Below are 13056 nucleotides of genomic sequence, written 5' to 3'. Positions count from 1 at the left end.
TCATTGCCAGTCATGCTTGATCTGAGTGGTGCATGGTGAGGTCATTATTTCTTATTAATTTGCATAGATTTTTCTACATTACTGGCAATTTCATGTCACGCTTTATTAGAGTCTGTGGTGGTATACTGGCAAATCTGAGATATTTAATCTAAATTTCGATAAATGTAATCTTATTCATACCAAAAATCCCTTAAAGGAATGGTTCTATTTTTAAATGATAATTGGCTGAAAATTTACTCACCCTCAAGCCATTCATGATGTCGATAAGTTTGTTCCTTCACCAGAAAGGATTTGAAGAAATTTAGTATTACATCAATTGTTCACCAATGCATCCTCTGCAGTGAATGGGTGCCATCAGATTGAGAGTCCAAACAGCTGATAAAAACAACCCAATGATGCACAAGTATTCCATATGGCTCCAGTCTACCGAACAATCATCTTAAAATAAAAATCTGCATGTAATAAACAAATTTATCATACAACATTGCTTCCACTAAAATATGAGGCCTCTATCCACAATATTGCTTTCTTCAGTGAAGTCATATCATCTGAATCAGGAGAGAAATATGCTGATTAATTACCATTTACAAACATAACCAACCCAAAACAAATATGTTGTTGGATTTTAATGTGAGAGGACAACAGGGATGGACCTTTTAACTAGAGGAAGAGTTATTATGGATTATGGACTTGTATTTCTCCAAATCTGTTCAAATGAAGAAAAAAACTAAATCTTGAATGGTCTGAGGGGGGAAATGTTTTTAGCCAACTTTCATTTTTGGTTGAACTATTACTTTAAACTATTACTTTGAACTTAATTTAGCATATTATACATAATTTTGAATTCATGGCAATGGTTTTATAAAAAGCATTTTTTTACAACTTCTGTCTCTCAAGACTCTCAAATCTGTCTGGTGGATACTGGAAACCACTTAGAGCAACCTAGCAACCACTCAGAACACATAACAACCACATGGCAGCTCTCCAGCAACCATACCGTACACCTAAGCATTTTTAAGCACACAGTAACATCACTGATGTCTTCAGTAAACTTCCCCACTGGAGCATAGGTTAAAAGGTTAACCACTTACTTCTGCTCTCAAAGGTTGACTTCTAATATATAATGTGAATCTTTCTTTGTTCGATTTTCTTTGCATCCTTTTGTATCTATCATTAGTCACTCTTCACCTTTCAGATAAGACAACCCGTTAATTTTAGGTAGAATGTGCAAGTGCTTAAAACGTCTTAAAGGTCAAATTGTGACCTTTCATAGAAAGGATTTTGGCAGACACGTTTCATATCCTTATTTTGAGGTCTGTGGATTCCCCTAACAGACCTGAGCCTTTGTACTCAGATCTTCACCCCTGCACTAACCTCCAGAGTGAGATAGGCTCTATCTATCTCACTTTCTCTCTTTTCATTTGACTCTTACGGGAGGGGGGTATGCTTGTTCCACAATATTATTTTTACAACTGTTTGTGTGCAGAGCTTCTGCATTGTGTGACATCAAATGAAAGAAGTGAAAACTCAGCACAAATAGTTGTGAAACGATACAGTCTGGCTTCACAACCTTAAATTGAATGCCTAATAAATAGAACACATGAAGACATGAAAATGTCATTACTTTAAAAGGCTAATTCTTGTAGTCTCCTAATGAGTTGCCCTCTGATGCCTCATGGCAGAAGGTAACTGTATAGGACTCTAAATCGAAATATTTCACCTAAGATCTCACAAAAGCTAAAGAGAATAAATATTGTATTACTTTAGAAAGGCTAAGTCTATATGAAGATTTCCAAGAGATTGAAAGTTCCTAGAGACACTGCTTTCAGCCTTACGTCTTAGCTTAAAGTGTGTTGTACCAGAAAACCTTTGAGGGTGTGAAAGAAAAAGCACAATATCATAAAATGTTTAATCAGAGCAACTGAGAAAAACCTGCAATGTACAGCCAAAGACTTGCAAGATGACCCGATGAAAGGATGAAAACCATTTCAATGCAGTGTGTAAGAAGAACACTAGACAAGTATGGCCTACATGTTGAGACATCTTGATTAATACCACTCTTGATCAAGAAGAACAAAAGGCAGACCTGAACTTGATCAAATTCATTTGTGTACACCTGTGGAGATCTGAAGGAATGTTTTATGGAGTGATGTGACCAAACTGGACCCATGAACTTTTTGGACCTATGGATCAGCCGTATGTCTGCTGCAAAACAGGCAAAGCTCATAAGCGGAAGAACACCATCTCCATCCATAAACTTGGAGGTGGATCAGTCCTGTTATGGGGTTTCTTAACTGTAGCAGGAATTGGAAATCATGACTGTATGAAGGACATCATGGATTCTTTGAAGTATCAGGCCATTTTGACAAGAATTGTGATGCCTTTGGGGCAAAGACTGAAGCTGATGATCAATGGACTTTCCTGCAGGACAGTCATCCCAAAGTACACATCCAAGTCTACTTCTGCTTCGTTCAGGGATCAGTCATAGAATGTTCTTGAGTGACCTGTTCAGTCTCCAGAATTTAATTCTCATTGAAAATATCTGGTTGAATTTAAAGAAAGCAGTGGTGAATGTGAAAACCAAAGATTATCAGTGATCTGGAAGCTTTTTCAGGCAATGAATGGGCCAAGACTGTAGCAGAGAGGTGACAGAAGCTTCTCAACACTTACAGCCAGCGTTTATTGGTGATTTTAAAGAATGAAAGATTCTGCACAAAATTTGAGTCTTAGGGGGTTGAATAATTTTGAACATAAATGTTTAGAGCCAATTTGAATCATGAATCATCATGAGTCATCAGTGTTCCATTCTCAGAATGACTCAAAAGTTCTCCGCAGCAAAATGTCTTGCAGGTCAAAGGGGTTGAATAATTTTGTTTGCAACTTTATTAATATATATATATTTCTTTCTTTATTTTAAAGATTGCTATTATTGTATATAGTATGTGATACCTACATTTACAGAAACAATAAAACATTGCAGGGTGGAATCAACATAATAATTAGACAACATCAGATTAATAATTAGGCAATATGCAGAGATACACGTTCACTTTTTATAGGAATCACCATCCGATACTGGAAAGTGTTTTATAATAAGCCTTATGTAGAGATATTGACAGATTGATGTTGTATTATGAACTAATTGCTCAAATCTTCAAAAGGATTTCAAACCAGCAGCATGAGGAAAGATTCTCTTGAATTGCATTCCAATTAAAGTTCAAATGCAAGTCCTTGTTTATAGGTTGGTATTCAGTTCTCATCTTTTCAGCAAAGACAGGAAATGATTCATCACTTAAGGTATCTGTGCCACTATTATAACTAATATTTTGTGCATAGTAAAGCCTCAGCATTTTGATTAGAGTCACGAAGCGCTGCCTTTTACATCGCCAGCTTCCGGATAAACATCCATTATTCCCTTCCACACACTCACACGCACTCACACACTCACAGGATCGACAGCTTTGTCTGAAGGAGGAAGTAAAATCTCACAAGCTGACATGTCACCGTACATCCTCCATTCCATCCCGAGAGTTTTCCCAACTTGGGCTATGACTACAAAGCAGGGAAATGCAAGGAATGCCTCTCAAAGTCACGGAGGAATCAGCGGCTCTGAGCTCCTGTCAGCTCCAGGAGCTCTGGATGGAAGGCCACTGGCGAGGGCAGTGTGCCCAGCAGACGTGAACCACCAACTGGATGAGGTACCTTATACGAAGGGCCCGCTTCAATCTTGATCCTCAACAATAACAGGGGGACAGGACGAGGCCATCAGTCTCCATTACGGAGACACTGTTTTCTCTTAAATTACCCTCTCTGTCGTGTTCTCCGCAGTATCTATAGGAGCGGCTGTCTCGTGCATCATTTCGCTCACAAAGCTTGAAAGCCCCCTGGAGGGGAGAGAGAGCTCCTTCCTGCCCCACCAGCCCCTGCTTGCATGTCCGTCCACCTTGACAGGGACAGTCTCTGCCGACAAGAGGGCAAATTAGCATAGCAATGGAGACCCTCTCAGGGCTGAGAGGGGCGGACAGTGTAAGTGACTCTGTGGCCGCCCACCCCCAGCCTCATTCCTACGCCAATGGCAACTGAGACCGTCTGAACAAGTGAAAGCAGGGCTGCCGACTCATCTTAAAGACTTACCTGAAGGTCACGAAAAGAGCAGGTGAGGTATCAGGTGACCGCTTGCATGCAGTGTTTGGAGACTGTGCATTTCCATGTTTCTCAATGAAAACAAACACATCAGCGGTGGTGCTTTAACATACCTGACGCAGATGGATCAACACGTAGTCAAAAACATCCTATAGATGATCTGACGCAGGTGCTTGGATTCAGTGTGTTTATATTTTGTCTAGCTCAGAGAGTCTCAGTAGCTGCACTTTTCACTCATCCACCAAGAACAGCACTTCAGTGCATTTATAATAAGGAGATAATAGTATCATCTCCAGATGAATGATCTCTCGTGAACAATATCATGTTATTATATGCATTAATATCACAAAGCAATGTACTTGATATTGCCAACGTGATTTTCCACTGATAGAAGTAGAAAAATGCTGTTGTTTTGGATTTATCATGTCGTTCTCTTTAAATGTATCATTATCATTAACTTTGAATAAAGCTTTGTTCAACAAAAAGACATTTGGGACTGACAATTATGTGAGTTGAAATAATTTCCATTATAGACTTTATTCTTCAAAAAAGACAAATGTGAACTAATTTGTGTACAAACTACGCGAAAATCTGGTAAAAAAAAATAAATAAGTCATGCATATACAAATATGCATATGTACATAAATGTTGCATTTTTTGATAATACAGTAAAAATAATCAAAGGAATAGTTTATGTTTCAATATGCTCAATCCTTATTATAAATGTTGAAAACAGTTTTGCTGTTAATTTATTTATTTGAAACTGTGGTACATTTTTTCAAGATTCTGAATAGAAAGTTAAATAGTTCAAAAGCTTAAAGAACTGAATTTGTGTAATATTTTTGTCTTTACTGTCACTTTTGATCAGTTTATTGCTTTCTTGCTGAATAAAGGCCTTCATTTTCATACTGCCACAACAACAGCTCTGTTAACACCTAGTCTTTTGTGAGGGTGAAATATCTGCTCTCAGTCTTCTTATGATTGAACTGTGTAGAGGTAACTCTTCTTGATGTCATGTGGTCTCTGTATTAACCTCTCGATAAATGCCCTCTGTCTCTCTGAGCAAGACTTTCCCAATGGTTTCTGCTGTAGATGCATCAGCTCAATGAAGCAGCAAGCCTTCGTTCACATCAGCCCTCATCCTTTCTACTTCAGAGTGTATCTGAGAACAGTCTCAATTCACAGACCAAGCGTGAAAGACGGCGAACGACTTTAGTGATATAAAGTGTTACTGTTATTGTCAGGACCTGTTGCCCAAAACCCACAGCTTCTGTAAATAGTTCAGTTTTAGACAATTAAAGCATTAGTTGTGGTTTTTTAAGTGTCCTCACAAAACATGTTTTACCCTTGCCTTTTTTTTTAAATAAAAAAGAAAGAAACATTAACTGAGTGTGCAAGTTCATGTCTATGCATCAATACTGGATAGAGACTAGAGGAAGAATTTAGTCTTTGGATGAATCACAGGACACAAATTGGGGTTTGGAATAACATATAACTGTTGATTTTTTTTATATTTTTATTTTATTAGTCAAAACTGTTTTTCTCATTATGAGTCAATGACCCTTGAACACCAGACAGCAGTGAACACAGTTTCTGACCCTTGCCATTAAGGAAAGTGTCTGCCATTGAGATATACAATAAAAAAAAGACCATCTTAGCAGACAAATGCCCCAGGTATGCAAATTGCACATGTGAAATTACTTTAAAGAACTTTGAACAGATAAGTTGAAGGTTCTCTCCCAACCATATTATATGAACGTTTTGCTAACATTTGTTTTGCATTCATTCAAAGTTTGCTTTAAATTATGAAAACATCATTTTTAATTTATCTCTGAATGTTCTTAAGTAATAACATTTTAAAAAGTTGAGTTATTTTATTTATATAGCGCTTTATACAATACAGATTGTGTCAAAGCAGCTTTAAAGTGTTAAACAGGAAAATAAAGTTTCAATAATGCAATCAAAATTCAATTCTGCTTTGAAGCAGCTCTAAAAAGAGGACAGTAGTTAGTTTTTCCAGTTAATGTCACTTTATTGTTGATTCAGTGATGTCATCGTCCAGCTCATTTCAGTTCTCATTCAATACTATCTGTGTATAACTTTTGCCAGAAAGTTCTGAGAACGTTCCCTGTTTGCTGGGTTATCAGCTTTGGTGGTTTTATGAAGATACACCCAAGTTAACTTAAAGTGGTCATATGATGCGATTTAAATTTTTCCTTTCTCTTTGGAGTGTTACAAGCTCTTTGTGAATAAAGAAGATCTGTAAAGTTGCAAAGATTAAAGTCTCAAATCCAAAGAGATATTCTTTATAAAAGTTAAGACTCGTCCACGCCCCCCTGAAACAGCTCGTTCTAACACGCCCCCACATGTCTACATCACTATGTGGTAAAGATTTGCATAATACCGACCAGATGTTCACGCAAAGAAAGAAGGCGTAGCTTTAATTCTCGTTGTAGTATTGTTGTTGCCTCCGCCCGGCATGTCATATAGACGCTGTGTGTTTGGTTGTGAACGTGAAAGTACTTTGCTTGGCCTTCCAAAAGAGGACAATAGATGCTTCGGCCTCCGTTCACGCAAGGCTGTGTGATGCTGTTTCATTGAGAAGGCAAAACTACTTTGTTTTTGCCTTCCAAAAGAAAACACGACTAGAAATCATGTTTATATCACATTCATAATGGGTTTTATGTTTATGTCTCATCGCTCCGGCCAGACAGGGCATCACAATATGTTAAGAGGCGTAACATTTATGTCTCAGACTTGAGGTATTCGGCCAATCACAATACACTGGATAGTTGGCCAATGAGAGTACCCCTCGCTTTTCAGACCGATATGCCTTGCAAAAATCAACGAGTTTCAGAAGGCAGTGCATAGAGGAGCAACAATAATCTACTGTATGTGGAAAATAATGTTTTTTTTTTTGTTTGTTTTTTTTTACTTAAACTGCATAAACACATTTCATTACACCAAATACACCAAATAATGTTCTTTTTACCGATATCATATGACCCCTTTAACACTGCACAAAAGTTATTTATATTGGAAAATAAGTTATTTGGATTTAAAAAAAAATCCTTTTACGGTTCTTGCTCACTGAAAGGTTCTTTAAGAAGACCAAATGGTCCTTTTCTGACACCAATGCAAAAACTTCCTTTTGGGACATTATTTTTAAATGTGTAGGCTATTAACATAATACTGAGGACAATATGAAATGGGCCATATTTTTTATCTACTACCATTTGCTAATAAACAATATATGCATGGCAAATGATTCCAAAATGATGATTCAATCCCGTGTATAAGCCATGTAGATGGAATCTTATTTAATAAAGCAATGACGAAGAACGCTTACGCACATGCTGCCTGCATGACAGTCCCTCATTCACAGAATATACACATAATAAAAAGCAATGCATTAAACAGGAGTGATCCTTCTTCACATAAAGAACAACAACATTTTCATTGGCCTTTGCCTCTTAACCATGCAGATATTTTCCAAACAGTCAAAACATGAATTTTTATGATCTGATGGAATAGCTGGCATATCTAAAAACAGTAACTGTTTCAGTTTCCTCAAGAAATCAATGGAGTCTCATTTGTGAAGGCATAAAAGACTCACCACTGACAAAGGCATGCATGCACCACCAATCATAACAGAACAGACGGCAGATTGAGCACAACAATGGGGACGTTCACCACAAGATGTCGGAGCAATTAGAAAGTCTCATTGTCCTCTGCTCAGCTCATTCAGGATTCTTGGCTGGAATTACCAGAGATGCATGAACTCCATTCTATCTGACCTCTATGCAATGTTAGTCATGCACATTTTAAACATCTGCGCATAATGTTGCCTCTATCTGCCCTGGACTTTAGCTGCTGAATATGACTACTTCGCGTTTGGAAAAACTTGCTTATTCTGAGATAATGTACACATACAAGTTGGCTGAATTGTAAGAGAACTTTGCAAGCCTTCTAACATGAGAGAGGTTTTTCTGAGTTGAAGAGCTGAATTCATATATCAAGGCTTTGTTGTTTCGTTCAACTTGGGATGAATTACAGTTTTGAAATAGACTCAAATGCTTCGACCTTTTGGCCCAAATCACAAAAGTCCAAACCACATAACCGTTATTTATATTTGTAAATCAAACAAGTATACAGTACCAAAATCAAACAAAGAGAAATCTATGTACAGTATAGGACCCCAATAACTCATTTACCCATCATTTAGCTATTGCACTGAAACTCAAACCGTATCAAAATGCTAAAACATTCACCTTCTTTCTCTAATGACAAAATAATTTAATAGTGTATTTTATGCAGTTTTCTAAATGTAATAAAGATTGTTTGCCACTGGTCTGCAGGAGTAGTCCTTTACTTTATGCTGAATTTTATTCTGAGCTTGTGCAAATGACTTTGCTTTTGTTAAAAGTCACATTTAACAGTACATTTGGAAGTTCTGAGAGACAAATAAGCTCAGATTTCAGGAAAGGAAGTCCCACCACCATTATTGAGTGTTTTTGGTTTTATAACTAAATCACTGACAATGGGCAAATTCAATAATATTAGTGTTATGGTTAAATGGTAAATAAGAGCATTAAAAATAAATAAATAAATACATTTGTTTAGTTTGTTTAAAGGGGTCTGTGGGGCTAAAATGTTTGGGAAATTCTGATATTTTTTGTGGAAAAGAAGTGCACTTAATTTGTAATAAAGTTACAATTCAAACTTCAAATCTTAAATGTAGATTTTTAAAATGCTACATGCAAATAATATAATTGTAATGAAATAAAAGCTCACATATATGTAAGATAGTATACTTTAAGTGTAAGTGCATTTATGTTATGATATATATATGTATATACAAGATGTGCTTAAGTCCTACTTAGGCTGGTCAAAAAAAAATATTAATAATAATATATATATATATATATATATATATATATATATATATATATATATTTTTTTTTTTTTTTTTTTTTTTTTTTTTATAATATGTACTCTTTTTTTGAAAGGGTACACACTACTATCCTCTCCGTGATTTAATTAAAGTTGATGATGAGATGTGTCTGATCTTAACATCCTGGTCACTGAGAGAGGATCTTATTGAATTACCCAAACGGAAGTGGTATTTGGATGTGCTTACTCTCCGAGTTAATGAGCGGACCTCATTATTTCTCGAGAGGATGGTCTTTGTGGTGCTGGCACACTAAGGTACATGTCCTGAGTACGCACTTCACTGACTCAATGCGCTCCGTCCATCCACACTTCCGGTCCTCTCGCTATCAACACCAAACTGACAAAAGATAATGAACTTGAATTACTGAGGTGTAAAGGTTTGAGGTAAACTGGATGTACCCTGAGATTGAGAATAATATTCATGGACTATAGGATATTATATTATCTCAAAAAATGCATACTTATTGAAATCAGCACATATGATGCTTTTAGTAGAATCATGTGACACTGAAGACTGTAGCTATTGTTGAATTATATTTTGAAATATATTCAAATAATAAATAAACTATTGTTTTAAATTATAATAATATTTTACAAAACGCATATACAGAGCTGATATATTACTTAGAAATTGCAGTCCATTATTGAATCCAAATGACATGACAAAATTTGTAGTCAGTAATGTAATTAGGTAATGTAATTAGGCTAATTTTTTTTTATTACCTTTAGATTACTTTTGGGTCGTTTATCACATTGATTTAAATAGGATCATCTTGTAATATACTGATATAAAAATACAAATAGAAAGTAAATATCTTCCAGTGCATTAAGCAAGGTTTCTCAAACTGGGGTTTGTAAAAGCACTGCAGGGGGGTTGGCAGTTTATCGAAAAGCTAATTATTAATTACTCCCCCACCCCCCCAAAATTTTTTTTTTATTAAAATAAGTCATTTTAAAATAACTTCAATCAAAATAAAACACTTTAAAGGCCTACTAAAATAATAATAAAAATAGTTTAATTGTTTACCTGCATGCCAGGTGACCATTAACCAACAGAGAACTGTGAACATTCAAATATGATACTTAATTATTAAAATATTTATTGCAAAATCTCGGTACTACATATAAATATATAATGTGAAAGATGCATGGGCAGAATGTACTTATTTACATGCAAATTTGTGAATTTGTGAATTTTAAAATTGTGCATCCTTTGTGTAAATGTCCACAAAAGTAGCAGGCTATAAAAAAAAAAAAAAAAAAAAAAAAAAAAAAAAGACCTAAAAGATAGGAGTAATTAGGGAGAATTAAATAAATGATGTGTAATGTATTACTATTGTGTGGATAATATGTAATCATGTAATCATTTTTTTTTTTTAAAGTGACGTCTGATTACGAGTATTTTCAAATGTAATTTAATCTAATTACAGGTACTTAATTTTTGGAATCTGATTAAATAATCCAGTTTATATGTAATCAGTTTCTACCCAGCTCTGAGCATATATATTATATCATAATATAATCATATTAATATATGCATAATAATGATGCATAATAAAGACATTATTTTTTTTAAGTTTGTATGCTGACAATGTGATGATGTTTTGTTGTTGTTGTTCTCCAGCATTTTATTTCTTTATTTATTTTATACTTAATAATAAAAACTGATATGTGAAAAAGAAGACCAAAAACAACTTGCATATAGACTGTTTCAAGAAGAGTTTACACCAGGATCAAGCCTGTGTGGATAATAAATGACGTGATGATGATGTTTGTAGGGTGGTGATGTGTTGTGGTCCAGGGTGGCTGTGGGGGAAGGGACAGAGTTGAATGGCCCAACGGGCCTCCCACCCCTCGTACTCACTAGAGAGTGACAAAAGTGTGGGAGTTGCTGGGTGTTGTAGTTATGTTGTTGAGCTAAATCGTGCATTTATTAAAACCGGCCCCAGGTTTGCGAAAACAAACATATTTCATTGAGTTTCAGTGTATATTGACAGAGCTTGCCTTACTCTGTTCGTGTATTTATCGGTGATTATAAGAATTTATTTCCCATCTATTAGGGAGGAAAAACTACAAGTTCCAAATGCTGTCTGCGCGTGCGCAGTAGGCGTGGACGTGTGTGTCCGATAGCCATGAATGGGGTGGTGGAGACGCGGGCTCGTGAATTTTACCCAGATGCTAAAATTAATGTTTGCACCTAAATGGAGTTACTTTTATCATAACTTTCAACACAAATACCCTCGACCGCTTTAGATTCTTCACGCGAGACAATCTCGTCCGGCATAAAAGCGCTTTTGTGCTCATCGCGTGGCTCGAAGCAAATCACGGCTCCGTTTGTTTTCTCCCATTAAACATGCCGAGGAACAACAAGACCTCGCTGATCCAGAAGATAGCGAGCCAGGCTTATGTGACCTTCCCAAACTGCTCTACATCTGCCATCGGGGATAATAAGACGTTTTTAGAGCGGCAGGCAGAGTTGGTCACCCTGCTGTCCGACATCAGGGCTGCGGATCTGAAGATTGCGCCACCGAAGAAAGTCTCCAGATCCTCTTCTCAGTCCTCAGCGGTCCCTCCAGTCACATACATGCACATCTGTGAGACTGATGTCTTCAGTATGGGAGTGTTTCTGTTGAAATCTGGGGCTTCCATCCCTCTGCATGACCATCCCGGGATGAATGGCATGCTGAAGGTCCTGTATGGCAAGGTCAATATAAGGTGTTATGACAAGTTGGATAAAGCTGTTGGTGGCCAGAGTGACACTGAGAGGCAGTTTGATCCACCGCTGTTGCCTTTCCAGGGAGATGATGTGAGGAGAGCCGTGCTCAGGTCCTCTGGACAGTTTTCTCATCAGAGTGGCCCTTGCATCTTGTCCCCTCTCAAAGACAACCTTCATGAGATTGATGCAGTGGACGGGCCAGCTGCTTTTCTTGATATACTGGCACCACCGTATGACCCTGACAACGGGAGAGATTGTCACTACTACAAACTTTTACAAACTGCTGGCAAAAAATCAGAGCAGAGCAGTGAAGACGAGACCTGGCTTTTAGAGATCCCCCAGCCGGAAGATTTCTGGTGTGGGGGCGAGCCATACCCCGGTCCTAAAGTTTCAGTGTAGAGAGATGAACACTGGAATGGCCTGTGATACATCCTTATTCTAACTCAGATGGGTTTTTTTTTTGGGGGGGGGGGGGGGGGGCTTCAAATGTCACTACATGATTTTTAAATGTGTATTGCAAACCTGTGTACATCAATCTGTGGCCTTGCTTGTGAATAATGAATGTATGCTTGAAAGGCATTTACTCTGTATAAGTGCACACTATATATCTATATTAAATACATGTATTTAATTTATAAAAAAAGAAAAAAGAGAGAAAAACATACAAACACTAATTCTTATGCACTGTTTATATTTTTACCTTTAAAGTACAATTAAAATGTTCACGAATCATTTTTCAATTTGACTTTGTCTTGTATTTAAAAAAAAATCATTTTACGTGCAAGGTAATTCTTTAATTATTCACTTAAGTTTTTATTTATTCATTCATTTTTTGCTTAAAGATCAGATCAGTTTAGTTTCAATTTTTTTATTAAACTAAAAATAAATATACATTTTGTTATAATGTATTCATCTTATATGAATGTGTAAGAATATAAGTTTATACAAACATACTAATGCAAGATATCAATAAGGTCTTTTAATTGGTTAATTTATAAGTGGTAAAACCCTGCTTTTGAGTATTTGCTATTGATTTTATATGATTTACTTTACTGATTTATCCTTCATAGCTGTTGTAGTACACTGCATATGAGAAATACTGGAAACTAAAAATTCTTCTCATTTTTAAAGTTTCTTAGTTTTGTTATCACTGACAATAATGGTTCCGCTGATTCCTAATAGGCTGTGCTGCGTATACTGGAGTGAAATCTGTTGAAAAGTCAGACTTTCACTGTGAATGTTTA

At 36.3% G+C, this 13056-nt stretch overlaps 1 protein-coding gene across 1 annotated transcript; it reads left to right on the top strand.

Annotated features, from left to right (window-relative positions):
• Positions 1-11194: 11194 nt before the first annotated feature.
• Positions 11195-12552, top strand: LOC127968771 (2-aminoethanethiol dioxygenase-like). The gene has a single exon (XM_052570109.1). The coding sequence runs from the start codon at positions 11450-11452 to the stop codon at positions 12209-12211; it is 762 nt and encodes a 253-aa protein (XP_052426069.1). The 5' UTR covers positions 11195-11449; the 3' UTR covers positions 12212-12552.
• The last annotated feature ends 504 nt before the right edge of the window (positions 12553-13056 follow it).

This window comes from Carassius gibelio, chromosome B12 (assembly GCF_023724105.1).
Source record: "Carassius gibelio isolate Cgi1373 ecotype wild population from Czech Republic chromosome B12, carGib1.2-hapl.c, whole genome shotgun sequence".
Classification (NCBI taxonomy): domain Eukaryota; kingdom Metazoa; phylum Chordata; class Actinopteri; order Cypriniformes; family Cyprinidae; genus Carassius; species Carassius gibelio.
Note: the sequence above shows the minus strand (reverse complement) of the source record. Positions and strands in the feature narration are given on the sequence as shown.

Coding starts and splice junctions, on each gene's coding strand:
- LOC127968771 (XM_052570109.1), top strand. CDS start 11,450: ATGCCGAGGAACAACAAGACCTCGCTGATCCAGAAGATAGCGAGCCAG.